The sequence below is a fragment of the Quercus lobata genome, chromosome 2 (assembly GCF_001633185.2).
Source record: "Quercus lobata isolate SW786 chromosome 2, ValleyOak3.0 Primary Assembly, whole genome shotgun sequence".
Classification (NCBI taxonomy): domain Eukaryota; kingdom Viridiplantae; phylum Streptophyta; class Magnoliopsida; order Fagales; family Fagaceae; genus Quercus; species Quercus lobata.
Genome location: NC_044905.1, coordinates 89,692,501 through 89,720,455, shown reverse-complemented (window position 1 = coordinate 89,720,455; position 27,955 = coordinate 89,692,501). Strand labels below are relative to the sequence as shown.

Genomic DNA, 27,955 nt, shown 5'->3' with positions numbered 1-27,955 from the left:
GTGTGTAAATATATGAGTTCCAAGGCCCGGTTGCTGCTGGCTTGGTCTTTGAGAGACTTGATTAAAGAGGTGGACAAAAAGACACCCACGTTTCTACTCTATAACTGAGATTTTAAGAAAACTTTTGCGGGCCATATTGGCCTTTTCTTTAATTTAAAAAGTGAACACACTTTCTTAAGTGTTACTCTAATTCAAGGGAATATTTGAATCACTTTATTAATTGACTTCTTCCTTTATTTTTATTTTTTTCTTCTTTGGCCCTTATGCTCCTCCTTTGTTTAATTAGATTGAATGTTGTTATTGCTGTCCGGAATTTGAAATTTTACTTTTGTTGTTAACTTTTTTTTTCCCCTCATTGTTCGACAAATAATAGACACCATCTTGGAAATTTGGGTTGGTGGGGTTGCAATCTCTCTTTTCTCACACACATTTTGGCATGAAATGAGGGTGAAGAAAATGTAAGATATTTGAAACTTTTTTTTTAGGAGTGAAGGTATGTTTCAAGTTTTTCAACCATGCATGGCATTTAGGCCAAACTCACTTGTCCGCTTGTGGAGACAAGAAAGACACTCTTCACAAACTCCAGTTTCTCTCTCTCTTTCTTTCTCTGCAATTACTATTATGCCCTGTGTTTGTATGTGTGAGACTTCTCTGCTCACACATGCAGGTAGGCTTGCCTCCTAGTAACTCTCAATATATTTTCTCAGCAATGAGTGAAATGGAAGAAGCTTTTCACTTTTTGACAGGTTGAACCAATAATGCCAGACCAAAAAAATAAATCCACAAGGCCACAGACCATAAGTGTTAGTGGTACATAGGTTCACCAATTACTACACGTAAAACCTTGAGGGGTAAAGGGGACACAAACTTCCCCTGAACTGTCCTCTGTCACTTGGCAGAACCTACCTTAACTGAAAGATCAGATTCCAGTACATTTCCCTGTGTAGAATAACATCATAATGTCTGGAGCTTTAGGCAGCGTGTGCTAATAATAATATACCACAACAAACCATAAAGTAAAAGAAATATGCTAATGGTACTACAAATTTTATCACATAAAAATAGGTGAGGAATAACAGCTTCAAAAACACCCATTACCGACATTTGGTGTAAAGGAAAATGACTTATAATAAAGCTGAGTGAATTCTTGCTCAAAGCTGTAATGCAAGACAATAGCCTAATTATGCATATTCATTCATATCATATCGCGCATTTCAGATCTCATTCATTTCACACGACCCATTACAAGCATGTCCACAATCATACTGCCAGTGTCGCCTTCTTTTTTTCCCCCATAGATCTTTTTATCCCACCAAATAATTACACATTATGATTACCATTGCCATAATCACATTCTCACCCTTTCAAAGTTCTCGTCTTGTCTAAATCATTTATGTGCTACAATCTTCAGATTTTATTTTCAGCCGACACTTTCCCAGCCATGTGGGGGTAAAGGGCACAATACCTGGAGTAAAATATTTACAAAATTCCTACACATTACAGAGGGAGGACCATAATTTTCAACAATAATAATTAAAAAGAAGAAAGGAAATAGCAGGATTTTTCAATTTCATTTCACTAATAAAGACAAGTTGGGAAGTTTTGTTCATATCAACCTAATCCTACCCTCTTTTCTTTAATCTAAAATGTAGATTGCGCCTTGAAATACGACTCCAAAATCTTCCAATAAGTCCAATCTAGTTGATAATTTTGTCAAATAAGATAGTTGCTTCATTTGACTCTCATTGGGAGGGAGAAATCTAGTATGTGAAATTCGAAACAAGTGTCAGTTACAAACAAAAATCACAAAGAGTCAAAGTAAACTCACCAAAATTATTTGTAATATAGCAGTGCACATGCATATTTGAATGGGAGGCAGTGTACATTTAATTTTAAATAGGAGGGGTGGCTCAGGGGTTTAAGTTTAAATCAGTACTAGAATAAAACTATCAAAACGTTGGGCTGAACAGGTTAATCACAAATGAGATCAAGTTTGCAGAATGGAAAATAGAATTTCAAATTTCAGTAAGATCAAGAATTGCCATCTAGAACTGATTTCTAAAATGAATAGAACCTGAAAGCTTTGCCACTTCCAATATTTTTAAAGTTTTCTCTGAATCTCAATTAATCAAATCAGAAAATGGAAAATGAATTCAAATGCCATTTTAATCTACCAATCCCCTGTAAAGAGATAACACCAAAAAAAAGGCCCCTGTTGTTTCTCTTGAAAATTCAAACAGGAACCCATTAATGCAAATGAAATTTTAATATGTTTCATCATGCTCTATAGGAACCTTTTTATTATTATATCAAAATTTACAGCTGAGCAGAAACACTGAGCCATTGAGCAATTTACCTCCATTAAAAAGGAAAACTTTCATGCAGCAGCTTAATATAATTATTTTCCTTGGAGTTTATAATACGCATATAAACAGGATCCAAGAAAACCAAGTGACTGGCCAAGAACATTCAACTGGAAGCAAAAGTGACAAATTCAACATGAGAAAATAAGATTGAGAATGGCATATGTTACGGGCACTGTGAGACCAAAAAAAAAATAGTTGAAGTTTATGCTCACAAAATCAAATGGAAGCCCACCAAACAGTACCCAGCCAAGCCCAATAGTAAGAAGATCCTATAACAGGTAACAGCAGAATCAGAGTCAACATAATAAGCATCACGAAGAGCTGTGGCAAGGGCACAAAAATTGACAAATATTTAGGATATGCCCCAGAGGTTTGCAAGCCAAGGACAATAATGACCCTATAGGCTATAACCATTAATGTAATTCATAAAACCAGAAATTTAGTTTGCAGAAATATTTTGCTATTATATTTATAAAAAATAAAAAAAATAAAAATAAAACAAAAACTTAATAATACTATCAATATTACTGAGTCATTATGGGTTCTAAAGCAACAAATTGAACCAACAGCTACTGGAGCACATCAACCAAAATGCTTGTGATTTGTTTCCATGAAGCTATTGAATGTTCTGGAAACCAAAATAGGGCCTAAAATACACATCTGATCTAATGTGTGCCATATGTGTTGGGCCACCCTAAGCAATTTGTTGTATCAGATGGTCCAACTGACAGAGTCAGGCTCATCTAGTCTGTGGCATTTGGGACCCATGAGGGCATGTACTTTATTGACCAAGAGCATAGGGCTGGCAAACATAAATTAGATATTCATGATACTAATTTAAAGTCTAGACAATTATTTACTTCAACTCAAAATTTGCTAAATAAATTTAGATTAAGAATAAAAAGATGTCAAAGAGGTTTATCGATCAAACAGTTATAATTATCTGAGCAGTTGACTTCATGTTTAAAATGAAACAATCACAAGGAAGCCAAAGACTTGGTCAAAAATCAATAGTAGTGCACCAATTTCCAAGAAAAGAACAGTAATGTTAACATAATAACATCAAGATTTAGAGAGCTCATGTCTGCTTGTTTGAAGGGTAACATGAAGTTGGAAACAGACATTACATACCTTCAAATTACCACAAATTGTCTGAGTGAGAGCTGAATTGAGAGTTGTATTCAAAAATACACAATAGTTTATCAAGAAAGCCAAAATACAGGAAAGAAGAATCACAACCTGCAAAATTCCAATGCAGAAATTTTGAAATCAGACCAAAAATCATTCATTGATGCTATGGCACTCGTATAGTGCTCTGGGGTTAATAAAGTCTGCATTGGTATCTGACTAAAGTGTGAAAGAGGCAGATAGAGCATATATAAAAATAAGAAATTAGGTCTTCATGGAACCAATATGACTTTGTGCACTGAAGTTATAGTCTAGATGGTTAAGAGGAACTACATAATGCTATCTGACTAGACATTGATGTGTTCTTTCCAAGAAAGGAGTTCAAGGGGATGCAATTAACATCAGAACAGTGTCATCTGAGAAATGTCAATCTAGAGTATGGGGGTGATATCATACCAGCACTTAAAGTTAGACCTCATCAAAGTCAAGATCTTGATTAAGTAATTAATGTATAGACTACTAAGAATATTTATTCAAGATGAGGATATCAAAATTATTCAAATGCCATGCTTCAAATGAAAAATAAACATAGACTATTTTTGCACTACATTGATCTATTCATAAACAGAGAAGCAAATATGTGTAGATGCCCTTGGGGATTGTTCTGACAATACTGCTGAGAAATTAAAAAGTAACGACAAGTGCATTGATTTGGTGGAAGTTGAAGGCTAATCAATGGTAGTAGAAGTCCAAAACAGACAGATAATAACAAAATCCCCTGCATAGGTCACTAGGGGGTATTTACAAGACTATACTTTGATAGTAGATAAGCTAGTAACAGACAAACAGATGGAGTACTGTTGTCATTGCTAAAACCAATTGGCAGAATTAACACTCAGGTTAGCAGTTGTTATAACAATACTTTTGTTGCTGAATAACTAAATCTCAGGAAGCAAAATAGGTAGGACAGAAGACTTGAGAGTAAGAATAATTAAGAAAAGAAGCAGTTGCTGGCCAAATGACATAAGAAAAGAAAAGCAACAGTATTAAGATAGGAAAATCATAACAACCGACAGAACAAGCAAAGAAAGTGAGGTAGGGAACTCCAGCCAGTAGCAAACAAAGTAATGGCATTTTACCATAATAATGCCATCAAGCATTCACTAGGAAACTTTTAAGTATAAGTGCATAACAACTCTTTAAGTGAACAACAAGCACCTGAAAACCAGGGAAGAATAAATAAGGAAAGTTCAGTGTCACTTGTAGGTCCCCTCTGATTGATGTCCAGAACAGCAAGATTGGTGCACATATTATTCCTACAGAAATCAAGCAACTAAATTTTCATACTGGGTTCTGACAAGCTCAATTTATTTTTTACAACAAATGGAGCTAAAGGTCATGCAAGTGTGTTAAACCCCTTATCATACCATTACACCACATAAGACCAAAGGTATTCAGGCCACTGGATTTACCTGAAAGATTGAGGATAAAGTGAATTATAAAAGGAAATGCCCAACCACAACATAAATGAGCAATGAGAAGACATAAGATTGAATATATTACCAATATGAGCTATAGAAGCAAGATATACTGCTGTACAGATGTTTGCTACGAAAACAACAGCATAAGCATAGGCATCAAATGACAAGTCCCGAGCTCCGGCAACAAAGGCACCAAGTAAAATTATCCCCACACTGATGAAATCCTTGGATTTATTCAATTAAAACAGGTATAACCAACATGAATTGCATGATAATTCTAACATATATAATATATTTTGTCATTTGGTTATCACTCGTAACCTTGTATAGAAAATGATACCCTTTTTTCCATGATTTACAAAATCAACTTCATTTTTTCCAAGACCTAAAATAATTCAAACGTGCCTAACAACATTACCGAAACAAACCTAGAAGTATCAATAACAAGAACATATAAAATCTTGTTTGTTTTGGAATGTAAAAAGATATTTACAACTAAATAAAAGTTCAGAAGCTTCCAACATATTTATCCAGTGCAAAATCCACCTCTGGGAAATCGTGTCACAACCAAGTTAAGAAGTCCAACATATGGTTAATGCAAATAGAAAGATCAAGACCGATCAATACTAATTACTCACCATGAGGAGAGCCAAAACTACTGAACTGGGGTTTGGCCTCCAAGATGAGATTCTGATTCATACAGCTCAGACCGAAGATCAGCCAAAGTCAAAATTTTAACAACAATTCAATATGATATGAAAGATAAATCACTTGGGAACACCCAACGATTCAGTTTAACTCAAAAGCCCCATTATTCAAACGAATATTTGGTCTTTTAGTTTATTATGGTTACCTTCCCCTCTCCTCTCCCTCCATCTCCCTACTCAATAGCTCATTCCCTTGTAAGAGCAAGGTGGAAAGTGAGATCATGGATTCAAAACCCAACAGCTGTGTAGCTAACCAATATTTTTGCCCAATTACTTTCATTTTCTCAATATATTATAATGTTTATAGTCAAATTCATTCATTTGGCAGGCATTCTTGGTTATAAACACTTTACTTGAACCCAATTGCACGTTAATACCTAGCCTGCATGCACATGCACCCATGTATACATGTATTAAGTTTGAAACAGATTCAATCATTTTCCTACTTCGAATAATATCAATGACAGTCATTCAATGAAAGTAACTATACCAAAGGGTTGCATACCAGGCAACAATAGAAGGTGAATGCTTCTTCCCAGTCAAAACATACTCCACAATCATTGTAAAAGCCACAGTAGTCCGCCTGAGGGTGGTGTACATCGGAACACTTATGCCCCGAACAGATTCCATTGAGACCAACTTTTACCAAAAGAGAGAGATGGGCATTCTTTAGAATATTACATTTTCTACCCAGGGAAAGAAATGTTTAACTATCATATGCCATTGTATACATACCATGTAAAGCAAATACGAAAATGCAAGAGGAAGAGTGTGAACCAATGTCCTAAACGGTACAAGGGTTGCTGGGTTTTTATTAGTGTTTTGCAGTTCATCCGTTGTGAAAGAAATGATCTTCCATAATTTCATTGCATAGAGAAACGAACACGAACATAGCATCTAACACAACCATGAGATACAAAATGCCCCAATTAGGTTAGTAAAAATCAAAAGGAATTTTCAACCAATAGTTTCTGAATAAGCATCAATATGTCAGGCCAGCATGAATTAACATAATGAAACTTTAATGACACATTTGTGTTGCACAAGGACATGAATATAATTGCAACAACAAAAAAAGGACGACAATTGTTGAACTTGAATTCAACTATGATAATAATTTAAAAGTTAGTGCTAAGTATTTCCATAGAATTGCAGAATATTGTTAGCAAAAACAACTAAATGGTTACAATTCAAGGATATATTGCATAGTTGGTGAGACGAACTTAGCAAATGAACTACCTGAAAAAGAGTGATGACATTTACACATGGGAAATTGTATGACGAAAGGGCTGCTTTGTTGAACAATACCAAGAGAACTGCAGGATGGAGGACAAAGCATGATCATAGTCACTTAAACAGCAATAATGGAAACCCCATCGGTGATGACGAAGTACAAAAAGATAAAAATAATGAGCTTTACAGTAATTAGATATAAATTATAAATGCATTAATTTTGTTTCCTCCCTTTTTTTTGTATCCTTATTAATTAAAAAGTCCTTACAACTAACACACTGAATAATCTTTAATCCAGGCATATGTGCGTTTGTATTTACATGCAGATACACACACATATATGTATATATTCTAAAACTGAAGTTGAAAGTAAAACCCATATAAGGGACTTGTTAATAAAACTACCTGTTCTGATAACAGGTTATCAACGCCATCCAAATTGCAAACAACCAAAACTACTAACACTATTCAATATCAAGATTCCTGTTTCATTGATCGAAATACCTTTCCACCGTACAATTTATTAAGGACTACAACTTTAACTGGGTTCTTTATGCAGCCTAGCATTTTTACAGCTACAATGCTGATTTATTCTATAGGTCTCCAAAGACACTTCTCCATTTCATCCTAATCTATGAATATCATCACATACTCCTTATCAACTGTTGCTTGAATAAAACAGTGATGACCAACTCAGTGTTTTCTGGGCCTTTAATTATCACCATTAGTCTCTAGTCCTAGTAAAATTTCAGTTTCATATATTCTGTTCGTATCATACTCATTTTGAAACATTGGTTGTCACTCCTCTCATTAATTTGCACCATCAATTATTTTGTGTCCTTAATTGCACCGATGTATCTACTACTAGGTATGAAGTTATTTCTCACCATTTACCATACTGTCTTTGATAACTCACTAGATTCACCAGTCCCAAAAGTTAAACTTATTGTGAAATGGTACTATTATTCTAACACTCCTAATCATGTGTGGGTCCAAACTCTTCTCAATTAGTGAGACCTAAGAAGCACAGACACTTCAAAACGCCCGTGTGTCCATGTCCAACGCATTTTAATGTCAGACATGCCATGAACACTTCTGCATGCATGTCCTCATTATGTTGGGAGAAAAAAATCTGTTTTTTTTTTTTTTAATTGAAAAAGAATTCCTTTAATTTTAGATATGTTTTTAAAGTGTTTGATAGTTATTATTATTTTGAAAATATATAAATAAATATAAAATATGCCTTTAAATAAATAAAATATAACTAAAAGTATTAATTAATTAATTGCGGTATCCCCACACCATGTTGTGTCGTAATTTTTCAAGACTTAGCGTGTCCTCGTGTCCTGGTCCATGCTTCAACGAGTGAGACCCAACATATGGATTTTTTTATTTTTTAACACGGATAAAGATTGGATCAAACTCACTCAAGACTACCTACTCTAATACCTTAATAAATTCACTCAAGATCAATATCTATGTCATTAATCAAATATCTAAATTTCAAATTTTTGTAATATAAAATTATGCATAAAAGAATAAGTTTACAGATCAAATAGTAAATAACATCTATTTGGTATAAATTTTGACATGCATGTCTAACCAATAGCTACAAGCAAGAACCAAGTTGTAGCCAAAGCAAGAACCAAGTTGTAGCCAAATTTTGTCCTTCTAATAAGCTCCTCATTTTTTTTCCCCTCTCTCTAAACCATTTTGTGAGGAAAATACAAACAACAAAATTCTAGTGATCTTAATCAACGTTTAATCCTCACTCAACCATTTTCCCAAAGTTTCACTCATAACTATCAAATTAAGGAACAGATAATTCACCGAACAAAAAATGAGAAACATTGAAAATATCCATAACAAAATAATGCAGAAAGTGAAAACGGAGAGGAAAGAAAAACCAAAAAAAAAAACAAAAAAACCTGCAGTGAGCATGTAAGAGATAGCAGCTTGAGCTCCTTTTGTGGTTATGGCAGAGGCTTTCTTGTGAGTCTCATCACTGAGCAAGGGATCGGATACGGGCAGTTTCTGGTTCTTCTCAGAAGCCATAGCCAAGGCACCAACTCCAACTCCAACCAGTTCTTTGTCTCTGTGACTCTGTGCATCTGTGACTTTAAATTTCAGAGTCGAATCCATGGATTGTCCTTGTCCTTGGCCTCGCTAAACTTCAAAGTAATAAAAATGCAAGTACTGGAGTTGAGTACCGCACTGACTGGACTCAGCTTTTCTTTTATATTCTCTCTGCTTTTCTTTATGAAAAGATGGTGGAGCTATTTATACATTTATGGAAAAAACAAAGTTTTATCACTATTATTTTTTTACTATTTTTATCTTCCAAATATGGCAGCAAGTAGTACTACACTTTTATAATTTCGACTCACTAGTGGTCAGCTTTTCTCACCATCTTTTTCTTTCAACTTTTTAACTTATTTAATTGTTCTTTCTCTTAAAAGAAAAAAACTTTTTTAATTTTATAAAAGATATTAACTTATTTATTTATATTTAGTTTTTTTTTTTGAAGTCTTCTTCTTTTAGGTAATGTTGTGCTTTAATTCAGGGAAAAAAAAAAAATCATCCAAATAGCACCAGTTTGTTACGGTTCTACTATTTATAGGGGGAAAAAAAAGTTTTGTTTGTTTAACTTAATTATATGGTTCATAAACTTTACCAATTATTAACATGACAAAAATATTGAAAAATATATATTAATGCAGGTTTTTATTTATTTTTTTAAAGTGCAGGTTAGTAGAGTGGCGTTCAAACAACAAATATAATACACTATAAAAGATGCTATTATTATTAAAGTATCACTTCAATCCTTATTAAGTATATTATTGAATAATTAGAATCATCATTAAATGTGTTAATTTTTTTTTTTCATATTCACTTTTTTTTATAATTTTTTTTTTCATATTCACTTGGTTATTTATAAACTTTCTTCTTTATAAATTACATAGCATGAAATTTTATGTTATCCATAGTCATTTTTATTCCTCAATTGCTATCTTCCTTATATGGCATGAAATCCTATGGATACTGGCATGAGATCCTCTAGAACCCATTTATATAAATAAATATATATATATATATATATATATATATAACTAAAGATATTTAATATTTTGTTGACCTCATATATTGCATCTCTTTAGTTTTTTGAGGTCTCACGATTATACAAATCATTATTCTAAAATGAATTTGAATTTGGTAAGTATGGGGTATAAAATTCATATTTTACACTATCCAATAAAAGATTGTCACATCAACTTTTTACTTAAAACTCAATATATCCTACTACACATAATAACATTTCAATAAACTCACAGTTAAGTTGGATTTTCAAACATATATTAGAATTTATTGAGTGTAATTGTATCTATTTTTCAATATGTAATATGATGATGTGGTATGTTGGGATTGGAGGGGTAAAATTTAGGTTTTACACTATATCTTTATACAATTTAATCTCTTCTAGAATATATTTTTAATTTAAAAATATATATTTTGATAGTTACAATGTGGGAGAGGAGAGATTTTAAACCTTGAATGTCTCTTCTGAAAACACAGGGAGGTACCCACCCATTAAGTTACAAGGCTCTTCTTTCTCAAAACAAAAAAAAAGTTACAAGGCTCTTCGTGGGATATAGTTTTTAATTGAGTTTAAATCTATCCTATATTCAAACCTTCCATTAGAATCTTGCCAAATCCATTCTCAAAAAAAAGAATCTTGCCAAATCATATTTTATTTAAATAGTAAAATATCAAAATTCATAATAAATGTTTATTTATGGCTCATAATTATCAAATTTCATATTTTAATAAAATCTTTAAACGATAGAATATCATTTATTTCATAATAAATACTTATTAACGGTTGTCATAATAAATTCATAATAAATGTTTATTTATGACTATCATAATTATCAAATTTCATATTTTAATAAAATCTTTAAATAGTAGAATATCATTTATTTCATAATAAATACTTATTAATAACTGTCATAATTATTAAATTTAATATTTTTTTTTATAATACATAGGAGAGCGGGGATTTGAACCCTAGATGTCATAAAACATACTAAGAGGTGTCAACTGTCAAGTGCCAACTAGTTGAGTTATAAGGCTCTTGACATCAAATTTAATATTTAAACAAAAAATAAATAAGAAAAATATCATATTTTACTAAACTTTCTTGTATATATAGAAGTAAAGCAAAAGCTTAAGTCAGGCCTCCACCATTTATCATGTTTTGAGCTTTTAACGGGGAAGTCAATACCGCACTACGGAAATATATTGTACCGGGCATTAAATTGGTATTGGTATTTCTCTAAAATGTACCGAAAAGAGTACCAAATTGTACCGGCCTGTATTGATTGTACCAATCATATTTAAGTTGTTTCGGCCAGTATGATAAAAAAAATTAATGTTAAATTTTTTTTTTTTAAAAGAAAAAACATGTAATTTAAGCTAATTTATTGGTTAGTGTAGTTAGGATAATATTTAGGCTTATAAAATATGTGAATTTTAAATTTTATGTTGTCAACAAATTAATAAATTCATATATATATATATATATATATTTATATATATATCGGTAATTCCAAAACTATACACCTATATTAATCGGCCCCGAATTATTTCGTTCCCTTAGTCAAACCGAAATGACCTTCACTTTGAAATTGACTCTCTTAAACTTGTGTGGCAAAATATTTTATACACATGTCAACTTTTTGGGTCCACGTTAAGTTTGTGGACAATGAACTCGGGATCAACGCCGGGCACTTCATACGGGTTCCAGGCGAAAACGTTTACGTTCTGCAAAAGGAACAACAACATCTCTACCTTTTCCCGGTCATTCATGTTTGTACCTATCTGGAAATACCTGTCAGTATCTGGAATAATTCTAACCTTCAATACCTCCTCGGCCACGTCCGCCCCCGTTTCCCCTCGGGGCTTCTGTAATTGCTATGAAATTTCTTTCTCGGCCTGTTCAGCTTGTCCGAGCTGTTCACTTTTCCATCTTGCCGCAGCGACAAGGCACTGCCTCGCCACTTGTTGGTTCCCCCTCACCTCGGCAACTCCATACTCAGTGGGAAATTTTACTTTCACGTGGACGGTGGACAGAACAGCCTTCATTGCGTGAATCCACGGCCTCCCCAGGATTGCGGTATACGGTGAGAATGATCGGGCTACTATGAAGGTAACTATAACTCCCTTGCCTTCCATGTCTACCGGGAGAGAGATTTGTCCCTCGGGAATTACGACTCTCCCGTCAAATGAGACCAGCGGCGTGTCATATTTCGCCAAATCCTGGGTCTTCAATCCGAGCCCTTCGAAGAGGTCCGGGTACATGACGTCAGCCCCGCTTCCTTGGTCGATCATCACCCTCTTCACTAAGAACCTGCCTATCCGGGCCGTCACCACTAAAGCATCGTCATGAGATTGGACCGTCCCTTCCAAATCGTCTTCTCCGAACGAGATGGTCAGCCGTTCAACTTTCTTCTTCTTCTCGATTGAATCTCTTCCCGTGCAAGCCACTGTTAATACCCTTTTTGCTGCTGCCGTTCCTCTTAGTGCAGCGTGGATGACTTCGATCACCCCCAGTGAAGGTGGGAGGGGGTTCCTTTTCTGTTGGACGCCCTGGCCGGCTTCTCGGTCAGTGGAATCTACTACAAACTTTTTCAGGTACCCTGCCTTTACTAGCTGCCCGAGATGATCTTTTAATACCCGACACTGCTCGGTGGTGTGTCTTTTGTCTCTGTGGTAGGTGCAGTATAGGTTTTGGTTCCTCCGAGACGGGTCGCCCCCCATTTTGTTTGGCCACCTGAAGAATGACTCGTTCTTGATCTGCTCCAAGATTTTGTGCACGGGCTCTTTGAACGCCACATTAACCCCTTCGATTTGCACCTCTGGTTCCTGCATTATGAAGTCTTTTTTGGGTCTTGCCGGCACAACGCCTTGTCGAGATCTCCCAAGTAATGGAGCTTTCCCCCTGCTCTGCAGCCGATCATCCTCCAGGCGTTTGTACTTCTCTATGCGTCTCATCAGTTGCCTCATATCATCGGGGGGTCTTTTCGTCAATAACTCCCATAATTCAGAGTTTTCGGGGAGCCCCATCCTGAAGGTGCTTGTCGCAATTTTCTCATTCCCTCCACCAATCTCATTGTAGAGTTTCCAGTATCGGTTGGCATAACTCCGAAGGGTTTCTCCGACCCTCATCTTTATGGAAAGTAGCACGTCAACCGGCTGTTGCACGCGGCTGCATGTCACGAATCTACTGCGGAACTCTTGAATCAGCTCGGCGAAGCTACGTGTGGAGCCTTTCCATAACCCATTGAACCATCTCAGGGTCGTTGAGCCGAGACTAGAGGGGAATACTTTACACATCAATGCATCATTGTGTGCATGCAAAGACATCATGTGGATGTAATAACTGACATGCTCCACGGGGTCTGTCTTCCCCTCGTAGGAATTGAATGGCGATCGCGTGAATCTGCTCGGCATAGGGGCCCGTTCAATCTCATCGGAGAACGGCGATCGGGCAGCCATTTGTAAGGCTCGGCTCATGGCGTCCATGGCAGCATTGTGGTTCTGCCGTTCCTCCGGTAATTCTGACCCTCGATCATCGTATCCATGTGATCATGAACGGTCCCACTGATGACGCGTCTCCCGGGAGTGCCGGTGTGACTCTTGAGAGCGTGATCGGTCTTGGAATCGTTGCGTACTAGATCGGCTGGAGCCCTCCTCGCCCCGATTTCTCCTTTGCCGGGGGTTGTGATTCCTTTTTTGGCGCCGACCCCTTGCTTCCAGCTCCAAATCCATTACCAATCTGCGCAACCGCTCCAGTTCTCGGTCTCTATCATCATACTGCCGATGCACCGAGACGCCTGAAACCGTTCGGTGTGTCTGAGCCGACCCTTCTCCCAATCCGGACCTTTCCTCTCCTCTGGGGTGCTCCCTATCCTCCCGTCGTTTCTGCCTTCTCTCCCTCCACGTCGATCCCCGAGAAGATTCTATGGAACTGCTTGGCGCACGCCCTCCTGAACGCTCCTCGGACATTTCCCTTATTTGAGTCTCGGTCGAACCATAGTTTCGTAGGAGAGCCCCACGGTAGGCGCCAATTGTGGGAACCAGATATGAGACTGTTGGGCCTTAACTCACTTGGACTCACAATTTATTTGTAGTGGGTTTAAGGATTTCCTACTCTGGGTCGTTCTCGGCAAAGAGAATCAAAACAACACTCAATTTCTTCTTCTCCCTTGACTGTTTTCTCTCTCTTTTTCTGAACCCCTTTTTCCTCCTAAACTTCTGCTATTTATAGTCAAGGTTAGTGGGGAGATTACGATTACAGCCTCCGCTAGTGCTATTGAAAGTCCAATATTATCTGACTTAAGTGGGTATTTAGGTAAGAGTGGGGTGCAACAATTATGGTCTTGGAACTTGGTTCTAGCTTAGTCTATAGTGCTCGGTAATGCAGTCTCCCGAGCATATCATGATTTTCCCAGACACAGTTCATACACTTGTTCAGGAAAGCTTATGCCGATCACTTTTCAGAATTCAAGGCCCAAAACTAGTTTTTACGCTAAGGCAGTTTCAAGAATGGCTTAGGGCAATGGGGCTGTTCCCATTGGGCCTGAGCCCAACGGCCTATATGGGTCTTGGGATCTCCGTGCCGTACAGGAGTAATTACTTGTTTAGTAACTTCCTCAACGTGTGTGGAAGTTAGAAGGTTCAGACTCAACTTTCACAACTACTATAGAAGTTAGAATGTTCAATTTTATCTTCTACAACTGTTATTAGAAGTTAAAAATAGAGTGATTTAAATAAGGGAATAGCTTAAAAAAAAAAAATAGGGGGGGGGGGGGGGTAAGAAAAGGCAAGAAAAGATGACGTCGGTACTGTAGTTTTTTTTTTTGGGGTTGTTGTTGTTGCGAAAACGGTCTTGTAGTAGTAATGTAGGACTTGCAGAATGTAGCCAAGTAGATTACCCAGGGACGATAATTGGATAGATCCCAACTATCAAATCACCTGAAATTTGTAACGCTTTTATTATATCAAAAAGTACCGCGTAAATCTCAGCCGTCAACATATGTCGATTCCAAAATATTTAACGGTTCAGATCCCTTAAAAAACAAAAAACAAAAAAATCCGAATATTTCTCTCTCTACACTTAACATATCGTAAACCGAAACAACCCGAAACCACCCGTACATTCTCACATTTTCCTTCTCGGTCCCACCACCCCTCTCCTTCAACGCGCCTTTTGTTTTTGCCTTCGCAACGAAGAAAATAAAGGAAAAATCCCTCTCTCTCTCTCTCTCTCTATTTCTGTGTGCAAAATCCCTAAGCCATGCAAGAAACTGAGCAACACGATTTATCGGACGACGCCGATTACGCCGCCTCACAGCTACAAGTAACAAAAAAAAAAAAAAAAAAAAAACCATTTCTCAGAATCAGGGATTTTCATTTTCCAATTTTCAATTCCGTGAGTTTTTTTTTTTTTCAGGGATCAGCGAGCATGATGCAAAGCGATAGTATTAGCAAACAGAGCTCGTCGAGCGATTCCGACGGCGCTGAAATCGTTTATTCGAAGGATAACGTTACAATTCACCCGACTCAGTTCGCGTCCGAGAGGATCGGTGGCCGGTTGAAGTTGATTAAGCAAGGCTCTTCTCTCTTTATGGTAATTTCAGTTTCAATTTCTGTTGGTTTTAGTTCAATCCCCTCAAGTTTCATTGATTTTGGAGTTTTTTCATTGCGTGTAATTTGTAGTCTTGGATTCCGTACAAAGGCCAAAGCTCCAATGCGAGGGTCTCTGAGAAAGGTTGTTAGCTTTAGATTTGTAATTTAATAACTTTTTCTTCTTTTTTTGTGAGATATAATTTGCTGAATTGAATTCATTGTTGTGTGGTTTGTTATGTTATGTAGATAGGAATCTTTATACCATAAGGGCAGTTCCTTTTACGGAAGTTAGGTCCATTCGTCGCCACACCCCGGCGCTTGGCTGGCAGTACATTATCGTTGTTTTGTCGTCAGGTAAAACAATCGGCTAGATTTTATTCGGTTAAGCATTTATTAATGTAGATTAACACTGTTTTTGAAGTTTTGCTGCCATATAAGTATTGTTGGTTTTATGCTTATGGTAGACAATTTATCTATTCTTAGTATGGATATGGCTCGATAATAAATGTAGGAGAGTGGATATGTAATTATGAACAGAGATTTGTTCTACACAATCAATGTGTTGTGTACTAGGGAAATACTCTTCTGACTTACTTTGTACACGATTAATGCATTGAAGATATTTGGCGAGTATAGACTTTCAAGTTTGAAATGGTTTTAATTTAATGATGGATGATGGCTTATTTTCTTGTTTTGATGGTTGCATACATACAAAATGTGCTGTCCGAACATAGCCTCATTGCAAAAAGCAGCACAATTTATATTGTCGAGAAAGAAACAAAATATGCTAATGAATTTCAAATGTTTAACCCGGACAAAAGAAATCTTAAGATCTTTGATGTCAAGACATCTCAAACAAAATATGCATATTGGTTTTTTTGATGTAGACGATGAAGCATTCAGTTACTTCACATTTCATTACTCTATTTAGCATATAGACAAATGTTTCAAATGGATTTTTCTTTTTTCATTGTTGGGTCTGTTTTTAGTTTTTACTTTTTAATAGTTCTATGTTTTAATGTCATGAGTTCTTGTGACAATTATGTTAGCTTCAATTTTCATGTCTTTTTTTTTGGTTGAATTTTGCCACTAAGTAAAGTAATGATTTACTCTTAGGTTCCTCTATTTGGCTGGTTTGTCCTTTTCTAATTCAGCGTCACCGTGCACTTCTATGCTGTGTAAATAAAATTCTTTTGCAGGACTTGCTTTTCCTCCTCTTTACTTCTACAATGGAGGAGTCAAAGAGTTCCTTGCTACAATAAAGCAACATGTTTTTATTGTGAGGTTGGTTTATATGTGTTGCTTCTATTATTTTTAGTTTTTATAATATATGATTACTTGGTTTCTTGTTATGCGTGGAAATTCATTTTTGAGAATAAAATCTTGGAACAAATGTGGTCCAAAAATATATGCAAAGTTTGAAGAATCTTCCAGGTTTTTCTTTGAAGCCTTTAAAAACAAACAATGAGGAGGAATAAAATGTACAACTTGAAGAGGGGGCTTTTGTCAATATAAATTATGGAATCGTACTATGTTCATTTGTTTTTATTATCATCATTTTGTGCTTCTATTGTGTTACAAATGTTAGTATATTTGTGATTTCTAAGTTCTTTCATCACTACCCAGGTCTTCTGAAGATGCAAATACATTCCTTGTGAATGATTTTCAAAATCCTCTCCAGGTTCGCATATACTATCGACTTGTTTTGTTGGTTGGTTAATTACAACTATTTTTCTTCTTTAATTGTTGCATAGCATTCCTCTTTGTCAAGTATGCTGGCACATGAGCATGTAAAAATTTTACATAGGAGAAAAAAAAGGGTTTTTGTTTGTTGCAACATATCTTGTTGTTAAATTATCTATTGTTCCAAAAGCTTAATCTATTGGGATATAGTATTTTTAATCATTTAACCATATACTTCTAACATTGCTTCTCATGAGTGGGCTGAAACTATCTTTTAATATGTGAGGCCCAACACTTGGGAATTTAAATGGGAGGTAGAGTGGAGGAGACAAGAATCAAAATCAGGATCTCATGCTTTAATACCATGTTAAATTACCTATTGTCCCTAAAGCTTAAGTTATTGGAATATGGTATATTTAATCATTTAACCATATACTTCTAACGCTTGCTTTAGACTTGAATGGAGAAATACATAAATGTTCGCTTTGTTCACTCATTTTACATGAACATGTATTTTGGTCAACATAACATGGTTGAAGTTTGAAAGTTCATCTCTTAGGGCTTAATTCCCTAATTGATGTATGTTTTTTGAAGTCTGACCTTGTATATAAGTTTTCTATTTTTTTGTGTGTGGCTTTGTCGTGATATGTTGATTCCTTAATGATGGACTGTCAAACAGCAAACTGCTGCAATTTATCATATTTTTCTTTTACACAGAGAACTTTGTCTTCTTTGGAGCTGCCGAGGGCTGTTTCTGTTGCTATTGAGCCATCTACTTCCTTTTCAGCTGGTGAGTCCCCTTCAAATGAAAACCAGCAGAGAATTGGTGGGGGCTTTCACAATGAAAGTTCTAGTATATCTCAATACAATGCGAAGCAAAGACAAAAGGTTCATGATCCTCGAGATCTTTCAATTCAAGTCTTGGAAAAATTCTCTCTTGTGACCAAATTTGCCCGGGAGACAACTTCACAACTGTTCCGTGAAAGTCATGGTAATGGATATGGCGCGATTGAGAGGAGGAACCATGACCAGTCTTCCTTTGATTACCCCGAGAGGGTATCCAGTGTTAAAGAAAACATTCCTGATGAAATCCCTGTACCCTCAGATCCTTTGGAGGTATCTTTTTCATTACCTTTTCATCTACTAAGATAGAGATAAAAGGCTGTTTCAGAAAAAATTGATGCCATGAATGTTGTGAGTTTTTGGATGAGCTCAATGATTTTTTTTTGATGAATTCAATGAAATATTATGTCTTAGTATATCCTACATTTAGATGTTGATAAATTCTATTGTAAAATGTGAAGATGTGATATCTTCATTCTCCAATTCTTGTAATATGTATAACATCATTAACATCAGATCAGTATTCTTCTTTGAAGTGGAATTTAGGTGCATCATCTTGCTCTATCCTCTCATATATGTTTTATTTTCCATTGTATTATAATTTTAATAATGGCTTGTGGCATCTTTTTTCTACTTATCCGTTATTTGACTTTTTTCTGTCCTTTTCCCCTCCTGTGGGGAAAACTGAAATATGTCGGTAGTCCCTTTAGCTTTTGGGATCAATTTAGTCTTTGGTTAAGCAGCCCTCTTATATTAGCTAGAAATTGTTTTGGCAAATTTTTAGACAAGGTAGTCAATCTGGGTCTGCTTGGTCTATGTTTCATGAATTACTGTATGTGATATTTATCAGTTGTTTTGGGCATATTAGAATGCTTGGCATTTCTCTGCTTTCTATGAGGTATAACATGCATGGAACCAACTGTCGGACAAGGGAAGCAGGAAAAGGGGAATTGCACTTGAGATGTACGCGTTAGGCTACCAAATAACCTTTGGCACATTTACTGATAAAAAAAAGAAGATAACTTTTGACATATTTATTATTAAGCATTAGGAAACTTTGTTCACATAAATATATGTTCAAATCGGAGCTTTATTCTCATGGTTCTGCTTAAAGCCTTTGTGTTATTTAGTTGGAAGAAGTGAATATCTATTCCAGGACCATCTCATTCAAGCATCTATCCTTGTTAAACAGAAAATTTCATGTTTGAAACACAATCATGTTGAAGAAGCTGCCACCAATTTGGGAACTTTTGAGCTAATCAGTTGTAAGGAGGTATTGAAAGGAGCCTTCTGTTTAATTTTGTTTCTGGGTTTTCTTTTCCTTTCTGTATTCTCTCCCCTTTTCAAGTATGGTCCTTTGTTCACAAGGATTTCTAGTTTGTTTCAGACAGATGCTTTTGTAAGCCTTTGGTTATCCTGCGGTTGTTTTTGGTGTGATTTTTTTTTTTTTTTTTTTTGGGTTTTGACACACAGTGCCATATCATATATGACAACTAATCAGACCAACTATGACCCTTGATTCTTTATCTGTCAAGTTGGAACATCCACATATGCTGGAAAGATTTCTCAAGTTGGTGTGTAAAGCATTAAATTGTTACCCTGAATTGGTTATTCATGATGGTCCCGGGATGTATTTCTACTAGGCTACTTTGTATTGACATGTTTACTTATTCTTAGAATTTTGGAATGCTAACAAATTCCAAACCCATTGCTGAATATCAGAGCCAAGGCTGTAATGAACCCAGTTATTTATGAATAGCTTGGTTTGGCTCAGTAAAAATGCTTGTTAGTGTTCCTTTATTTAGCAAATTAGACAAGCTTAAAACTATGTTTGGGCTCTATTATTAAGCAAGTCAAGCTCAAACAAAATGATGTATTTGTGAACAATTTTGTGAGTATGAGACTTGATTTAAGTATATATAATATTATATGTATGCATGTATACTTGTATCGATTTGAGATTAGATTTTGTAAATTTGTAAATAAGTTCATAAGATATCAGATTATTACTTGTAGATTATTGATAATATAAATAGTTCATTTTGTAGTAAAAATTATATATTAGTTTTATAATACAAGGTTGATGAATCTAATTTTTATAAGTTCATAAGCGGAAATCATTCTATCAAACTAACTCAAATAACATAATTTCAACTATAATTTAGTTATTTATTATTAGTATAGCTTTGTGAAGTGGTAAAAAATTTTAGTCGTGTTTACTATTTATGGGAAAGGAATAAGTTAATCAAGTAGTTTGTGGACTAGCTAGAGCTTGTTCGACAAGAAAATGAACCATGGTTGAACATGTAATCTAGTTTGGCGATAAATTTTAGCTTGGTTTGTGTTTGAAATAAAATAAAATGAACAATCTAGAACTTTTAATACTTGGTTCATCTCAACTTGTATACAGCCCTTGAGTTGAAGGCTTCCTGTGTCCAAACTTTAAATCAATCACACAAGCCAATAAAAATATGGTTTTGTTTGTGTTTTTTTCTAAATCAATCATGTATAGTTTGGTAATGACCTCTGCTAACTATATAAACGCTGGTGATTAGGAGCTGCAATTTGTTGATTGTTATAATTGCAGAATTCTGTCACATGTAGATGTCTCCTGAGTTAATTCTATCTTCAGTTTCCATTACATTTCATTTTGAATTTGAATACAGTTTGTGTTATCAATCATTGACACTTCCGACTTCTGTTCTATCCATTTTTTTCCCTTGTACAAAAACCTGATATGTTTCATGAGTTTCTGGATTTCCTTCACCCATTAATAAGGAATCGCCCATTAATAAGGAACCATAGATGGACTCAAATATTAAATTCTAGAGGAAGAGGCAAACCATAAGGTTTGGTGTGCCTAGTTATTGCCTTTTCTGATGCAAACCCTAGGTGACTGGTTTGAGCATATTTTGCATTCTTGCAATTCAATATTTCCATATTCATAAAGTAATTGAAATGATACAGAAGATTGTAATTTAAATGTTCACAAGGTTATGAGTTTACTACGATTTTACCTATAGAAGAAAACCCCCTACCATGAGTGCTTGTACATGAATCCTACATGTTCACCTTTGTGCTACACCTAGTGCTAATTAGCATAATGGTGGAAATACAAGAGAACATGTGATTGTGAGATATTTAATCTAGATACATTCTTCTTGTTAAGATTTAGCAGATAAAACAAACTTTACGATGCAATTTTTACCTTGATGGCACAAAATTTCCATTTTGGCTTCTCAAATAATTTTTTTTTGGCAGGTTGATAAATTGACACTGGTATGGGGAAAACCACGACAGCCACCTTTGGGGTCTGAAGAGGTAAGAGCTGGGCTGTATTGAAGCTAAGTTCTCCTTGAAAATTGCAATGACATTTCTATCAAGCACATCCCTGTCATGTTGTAAATTGTGAATTTCTATCCAAAAAAATAATTGCACTTATTTACCAAAGCACTTAACACATTTGTATCATAGCTGAACTGAACCTTCCAATCTAAGAAATTTTTTTGAGTGGCTCTGTATACGGTTTCTGTTCTTTTGAATAAAAGTACTTCTAGATATGGAGTGTAATCTTGTTGCTCAATTAAGTTTTAATTGTTTTTGCAGTGGGTTACCTTCTTGGATTCTGAAGGAAGAATTGTGGATTCTAAAGCTTTAAGAAAGAGAGTTTTTTATGGGGGAGTTGAGCATGGATTACGGAAAGAGGTATGTATGTTATAGTATGTAAGGTGTGTAATTTTATTCAGTAGAATATGCACGTTCTCACAAATCTCAACAATGAATTTAGGTGTGGGCATTGTTGCTGGGATACCATTCATATGATTCAACATATGCAGAGAGAGAATATCTTAGGTCCATTAAAAAGTCAGAGTACGAGACCATAAAGATCCAGTGGCAGGTTTGTATTGAAGTCTAGTGTGTTCTCTTTTACTTTTGCCATCCTTCTTGCCTTGGAGTTTAATTTGCATATATTTGCATGTGTGCGCATGCACATAGCACACATGTATTATCCCTTGCATCAATGTTAAGTTTGGATATTTTTCATTTTGATTTTCTGCCCCCCACCAAATCCTTCATTTAATTGCTTTTATGGCATGTGCTGGTTTGGTGTATCTAAAATTGTACCTGTTCTTTTACCACATATAATTGGAGGTAGAAACTGACTATGTTTAATGCATTGCCAATTTTAGTAATTTTGCCTCAATCTTTGAGAATCTGCTAATGCTAATTTTACTGTGATTACAACACAAAAAAATTAAAATAAAGTAGTACCTTATTTTTTTTCTGCCATGATGGTTCTCAAGTAGATTCTAATAAAACTACTAAACTAAGCCTCTCATGATGCAATGGAATAACCTTAAGCCCTTCATTAACAGTAGTCTTTTGTTTATCTATTGTATCTCTAGATAACTTTCTGTGGAAGGAATGAACGTTGTATTTCTAGATAACTTGCATATAATTGGCACTCTTATTTTTTCTTCTTAGATGGTGGTTCAGGTTAGCAAGCCAAGCTAATTACTTAATGGGGAGATTGAAGCTCTATATAAGAGACAAGACTTGGTTGAGATGATAACTGATAGAATAATGGTTAAATGAAATTCACCATTCCTTATAGCTTAAGCTATTGGGATAACTGGTAAGTTATCATGGTATCAGCACAAGTGGTCCTCAGTTCAAACTCAGTCTTTGTTTTACCTCCCATTTAAAAAAATTAAAAATCTCAAGTTTTGGGCCTCACTTATTAAGTGGGAGTTTGGGCCCACATGTGAGAGGGAGTGTTGGAATAATGGTTAAATGATTAAATGATTAAATTCATTATTTCCTAATAACTTAAGCTTTTGGGATAATTGGTAATATATCAATGACCAATTGAATGAGATATGCAAGAATGGAATGTAGCTGTAGGGGTTAAGTTGATTTTATTACCCTTGGAGATGTATTAACTAGTCTTTGTTTGTAAAGCACTTCAATTATTTGAGTTAAAAATAAATGATGTCAGCCAGTAGGAACGCTTAACATGTATGGCAATTGTGAGTTTTGTTGTCTGGGGCCCAAGTGAGACATGCAATGGAGACAAGTCTGACCTGGCTTCATGGATTGAGCTCAAGGAGCCTGGGGTTAATGAGCAAATTCTCTTAAAGAATTGTGTTGAAGGAAATGGATTCTGACATGGAATTTTTTGGTTTGTTCATTCTGTCAGTTTGAGCATTTTTTCTATTATTGCAAAGTGAGGTATAGAAGCTTGGAAGTCATTATTTTGTTCCTTTAGTTTGTTAGGCTAAACAGTGTCAGTTTCGTCTAAATTTGTGTAAATTGGTTCACAACACCTGGTATGGAGCCTATGAGTAGCATACTGATATGAACTATGCATGTCACAGTTTACACAAAGATTGCAACAGCAAGACCAAAAGTATAATATCATATATTTACTTTTTGCTCTTAGCTTGTGGTTTCCACTGCATTCTGTATGCAGATGAAGATTGCCCTTGCCTCTCTTCAAATTAAGCTACTGTTATTACACTGAAACATTTTTATATATCTCTCCTGATTATGATTATGTCTGAAGATCGATATATGTATACATATTTTCCTCTGCAGAGCATCTCCCCAGAACAGGCAAAAAGATTTACAAAATTTAGGGAGAGAAAAGGCCTTATTGAGAAGGACGTGGTATGCATAAAACTATCAGTATTCTAGTTGTTTCTGAACTTATAAATTGAATTCATTAAATAAATATAATAATGCAAGTTTAGTTACCAAATGTATTTTTTATCTGTTTTTAAGGTAAGGACGGACAGATCGTTTTCTTTCTATGATGGGGATGATAATACAAATGTGAATCTATTACGTGATATTCTGTTAACTTACTCATTCTACAACTTTGATCTTGGTTACTGTCAGGTAATTATTTTTCATGAAACGTAGATTCTGCTGTACTTTCAGTATGTTGTCTGATATTAGTTTTGCAATATCCTTCAGTGATTGTTTTAGTTGGTGTATCTTGGAAAGCACGCTTTCTATTTATATGCTTTTTGCTTGTAATGACTTGCATGTTAGAATAAAACAGTTCATTTAAATGCAAAGATTTGAAATACTTCTTTACATATAACAGTTCAATGCACTATAGCGCTGCATTTGGTTATTTACTATATGTATGCATGTGGTGGCTACAATAAGTAGGGTATACACCTTAGGGATTCAAATCCGGACCCTTTCCTAAGGGGAAGGGCTGAGGGTACCCTTGAGCTAAGAGGCTCAGTATATGTATGTATGTGTGTTGACTGCAAAAAGAAACTTTTTTCTTTTACTGTTGTTAATGGGTTTCATTTAAGAAAAGATGTATTTTTAAATTCTCAATGCGAATAGTAAATTTTGTTGCAATGCTATGAAGCTGCATTTTGCTTTATACTTTGTGTGTTGAATGCACATAGAAACTTGTTGCTTTAATTCTTATTATAGCTTGCATTCAAGAAAGGTTGGATTTCAAATTCTCAATGCAAATAGAAATTTTGTTGCAGTTATGCTATGAAGGTGCATTTGGCTATTCGCTTTATGTGTTTGCATGTGAGCTTGATATTTGTTGGGTCTGTTTCCTCTCAGCTTAAGCTTTTGGGCTATTGATTATTCAATATGGTATCGGAGTCTAACTTGTTTGTTTGATGTTTCGGAGTTCACATGCATTTTTGACTCCTGAATAATGTGTATTGCCAGCATTGATTATTGTTCTTTTTTACTTAGAATTAGTAAATCTTCTTCTAGATAACAATTGTTGTTCTCAAGATTATAGTTTATTGACTCTTTCTGGTACTTGTAAAGTTTATGAATGTTTAAGTTTAGTTATCTAATTGCTGAACTGATGTTATTGGATTCTTGGTCTATGAACCTTTCTTTTAGGTCCTGCATTGCTTCATATATTCGAGTGCATAGACAGAAGCTTTCTTCTCCTTGTTTGTGTATGGTCCTTAATTTGCATATTATACACATTTTTGTGCTGTCTTTCAGGGTATGAGTGATCTCCTGTCCCCAATATTGTTTGTAATGGAGGATGAGTCAGAATCATTTTGGTGTTTTGTTGCACTGATGGAACGCCTTGGGCCCAATTTCAACCGTGATCAAAATGGCATGCACTCTCAACTTTTTGCATTGTGCAAGGTCTCTCTCTCCAGATTTAAACATATCCTTTTTTAATTTTTATATACGCGCCCGGGGGGGTTATTGTTGATTGTATCCATTAAATAGTTTGGAGCGGTTGGTTGGAATTGGCATATTTCCCCCTTTATTTTATTTTATTGTATTTTTCTATTTGGAGCTTGCTTGTTTCAACATTTAGAGTGGAACAGATGATACTTGCATTAATCTTAATAGCATGAAATTTTGCATGAGCCATGAGTTGTATTAGGCTTTTTTCTCATGCATCATGCCAAGTGATTAAGGATTCTTACTTAATGGTATTGTTTCATGAGTAACTATTTTAGTCATTTCATCTATAAAAATTGATCTTGGAAAAAACTGAAAAAAAAAAAAAAAAAAAATGAAGAAAGAAATCCATTACATGTTGCAGTTTTGTTGTTTTTGAGAATAAAGGATTGTGGTACAGCCTTAGCAGACTCCATTTGTCTGGCATCATTCACAAAGCATAATTGATAATCTGATCTTTTAATTGCTGATGAACTTTACAGTAAAAGGCTATTACTTTGATAGATTTAATTGAATTTGGTGTTTAATCTATTTTGATCTTTTGGTCCGTTACCTCTTGCTTGCATTTCAATTTCTTCTTTATTAATATATTTGTGTTGTCTGATGAGGTTCCTAGATGGTTTTTTGACTGCTGGATGGCACATTATGAAGCATTTATTCTGATGAGTGTCTTCAGCGTCCCCATTATGAACTTAAAGAAATGGAATCTTTGTCTCATGTCATTGAATATGATGGTCAGAGAAAGTCAATTTTCTTTGTCAGTAATTGCATGCTTATATTTTATATGCAAGGCATTGTTCTGGTTGGTGTGCTTTTTGTCTAAATCAGTATTCATGTCATTGAATATGAAACAGCATAACAAACTTGTGAGAGTTACATGTGCAATAATTTGGAGTCAAACTTCAAATACTATATTTCAAAAAGTTAAATCAGTTTCTGGTCGTATGAATGAACATTTGGTGCCTCAGTTACAAGCTAGAAAATTGTTTTGCTAGCAGAAAAGTTAGTTCTGATTTTCTGTCCTAATGAATTCTCACTATCCTTGTGGCAGTTGGTGGAATTGTTAGACAGCCCATTGCATAACTATTTTAAGCAAAACGATTGCTTGAATTATTTCTTTTGCTTTCGCTGGATTCTAATACAATTCAAGAGGTAAGCTCTTTAATTTACTCATTGATTTATTTATTCTTTGTTCCATATTTCTGTTAATTTGGGACATGATCATTTAAGCATGTTGTCAATATTTTCTACAAGATTTATTTATACTGTTGTGCAAAATGACGGTCAAAATATGCTAAAGGCATATGTTGGGAAATGAGACAGACATACAGTGTGCATACACACATGCACAGCCTATTTAATATTCCACTTTTGTTGAATGGACGAAGTTTAACTAAATTTTGGGGTTTATTTATTTATTTATGATGGTGGAAAGAGACAGGAGCAGGAAAGGGAACTTAATATTATGGAACGATTTGGTGGTGTTGTATATTTATGACATTTGAGTTCTGTTTTCTACCTGTCATCTATACAACCAAGCAGAGTGGTATTGTGTCCTACATTAAATTTCCTGGGGGGTTCCTTTCTAAGGATTAAAATGTTTTGAATTTTTTAGAGTCTCATCATTCCTGAGTATCATTAAGGCAAAATACCTTTTTTGTAAACTATATTTTCACATCCAACATTGTAGCCATTTACATTTAGTCAACCACAATCATCTGGAATTTGAAAAATTTTCATTTCAATTACATTTATTTTTTCAATTTTTGTTGATACATCTCGTAAGAAATATACTTAAACATGGTATCGTATCTGTCACTGTATGTATTTGACATTTGCTTGCCTGATATAATATCTTCACTTTTTTTTTTAGGGAATTTGAATATGAGAAAACAATGCGTTTGTGGGAGGTACTGTGGACACATTATTTGTCTGAGCACCTCCACCTGTACGTATGTGTTGCAATCTTGAAGCGATACCGTAATAAGATTATGGGAGAGCAGATGGACTTTGACCCGCTCTTGAAGTTCATCAATGAGCTGAGTGGTCGCATTGACCTTGATTCAATCCTCAGGGATGCAGAGGCTCTGTGCATATGTGCTGGTGAGAATGGTGCTGCTTGCATCCCTCCTGGAACCCCACCTTCATTGCCTGTTGATGGTTTATTATTGTCCACACAACAAGATGATGTCTTGTAAATGTGGTCCCGATTCCGGACATGATGTATTTGTTCTCAAATCTATAGGAAGATACTTACAGCTGTTGTGCTTTGTAATTGCTGGTTTTTCAAAGCCAAGTTATTGGATCAATCAAATCAGTTTGCCATATCTTGCTATCAAATGCAACCAAAATCTCTTGGGCGGTGGGAATTATTTTCTGCTGCAATGTAGATCTCCTTTATGTTACTATATTTATTATTATTATTTTGGTTTGAGAGAGGGAGAGAGAGTTGTTTGTTTGGGTAGGAAGGAATTGTTTTTCACTTCGAGTCTCGCTCTTTTTCCCAAAAAACTGAACAATTATTGACCTTTTTTCTTCTAAAATCCAAATAAAAATTGTATATATTTTCTTCGGTCGGTGCTTGTCATCATGCAAGATGCTATTTACTGATTTGAATGATTTCGGGATC

General features: G+C 35.1%; 3 protein-coding genes across 6 annotated transcripts; 1 reads left to right on the top strand and 2 right to left on the bottom strand.

Annotated features, from left to right (window-relative positions):
* Positions 1-1,378: 1,378 nt before the first annotated feature.
* Positions 1,379-9,182, bottom strand: LOC115977097 (UDP-N-acetylglucosamine transporter UGNT1-like). Of its 3 annotated transcripts, XM_031098754.1 has the most exons (11): positions 8,844-9,172; positions 6,922-6,998; positions 6,418-6,579; positions 6,188-6,321; positions 5,058-5,188; positions 4,922-4,966; positions 4,713-4,810; positions 3,498-3,605; positions 2,579-2,635; positions 2,357-2,473; positions 1,379-1,760 (listed from the first exon to the last, which is right to left on the bottom strand). In XM_031098754.1, the coding sequence occupies exons 1-10, from the start codon at positions 9,055-9,057 to the stop codon at positions 2,399-2,401; spliced, it is 1,101 nt and encodes a 366-aa protein (XP_030954614.1). In that variant the 5' UTR covers positions 9,058-9,172; the 3' UTR covers positions 1,379-1,760; positions 2,357-2,398. The 3 variants fall into 3 exon arrangements, with proteins under 3 accessions (XP_030954614.1, XP_030954615.1, XP_030954616.1); XM_031098755.1 differs by lacking the exon at positions 2,357-2,473 and having other exon boundaries at positions 8,844-9,182; XM_031098756.1 differs by lacking the exon at positions 6,418-6,579 and having other exon boundaries at positions 8,844-9,149.
* A 4,378-nt stretch (positions 9,183-13,560) lies between these two features.
* Positions 13,561-13,980, bottom strand: LOC115973785 (uncharacterized protein C2orf16-like). Its single transcript, XM_031094023.1, has one exon. The coding sequence runs from the start codon at positions 13,978-13,980 to the stop codon at positions 13,561-13,563; it is 420 nt and encodes a 139-aa protein (XP_030949883.1).
* A 1,131-nt stretch (positions 13,981-15,111) lies between these two features.
* Positions 15,112-27,731, top strand: LOC115977096 (TBC1 domain family member 15). 2 transcript variants are annotated; one of them, XM_031098752.1, is made up of 16 exons: positions 15,112-15,334; positions 15,428-15,604; positions 15,694-15,745; positions 15,850-15,957; positions 16,803-16,887; positions 17,230-17,284; positions 18,004-18,402; positions 19,322-19,402; positions 21,391-21,450; positions 21,736-21,834; positions 21,917-22,027; positions 23,728-23,799; positions 23,914-24,030; positions 25,132-25,281; positions 26,378-26,478; positions 27,200-27,731. In XM_031098752.1, exons 1-16 carry the CDS (start codon positions 15,272-15,274, stop codon positions 27,522-27,524), a joined length of 2,055 nt encoding a protein of 684 aa, XP_030954612.1. In that variant the 5' UTR covers positions 15,112-15,271; the 3' UTR covers positions 27,525-27,731. The 2 variants fall into 2 exon arrangements, with proteins under 2 accessions (XP_030954612.1, XP_030954613.1); XM_031098753.1 differs by lacking the exon at positions 19,322-19,402.
* The last annotated feature ends 224 nt before the right edge of the window (positions 27,732-27,955 follow it).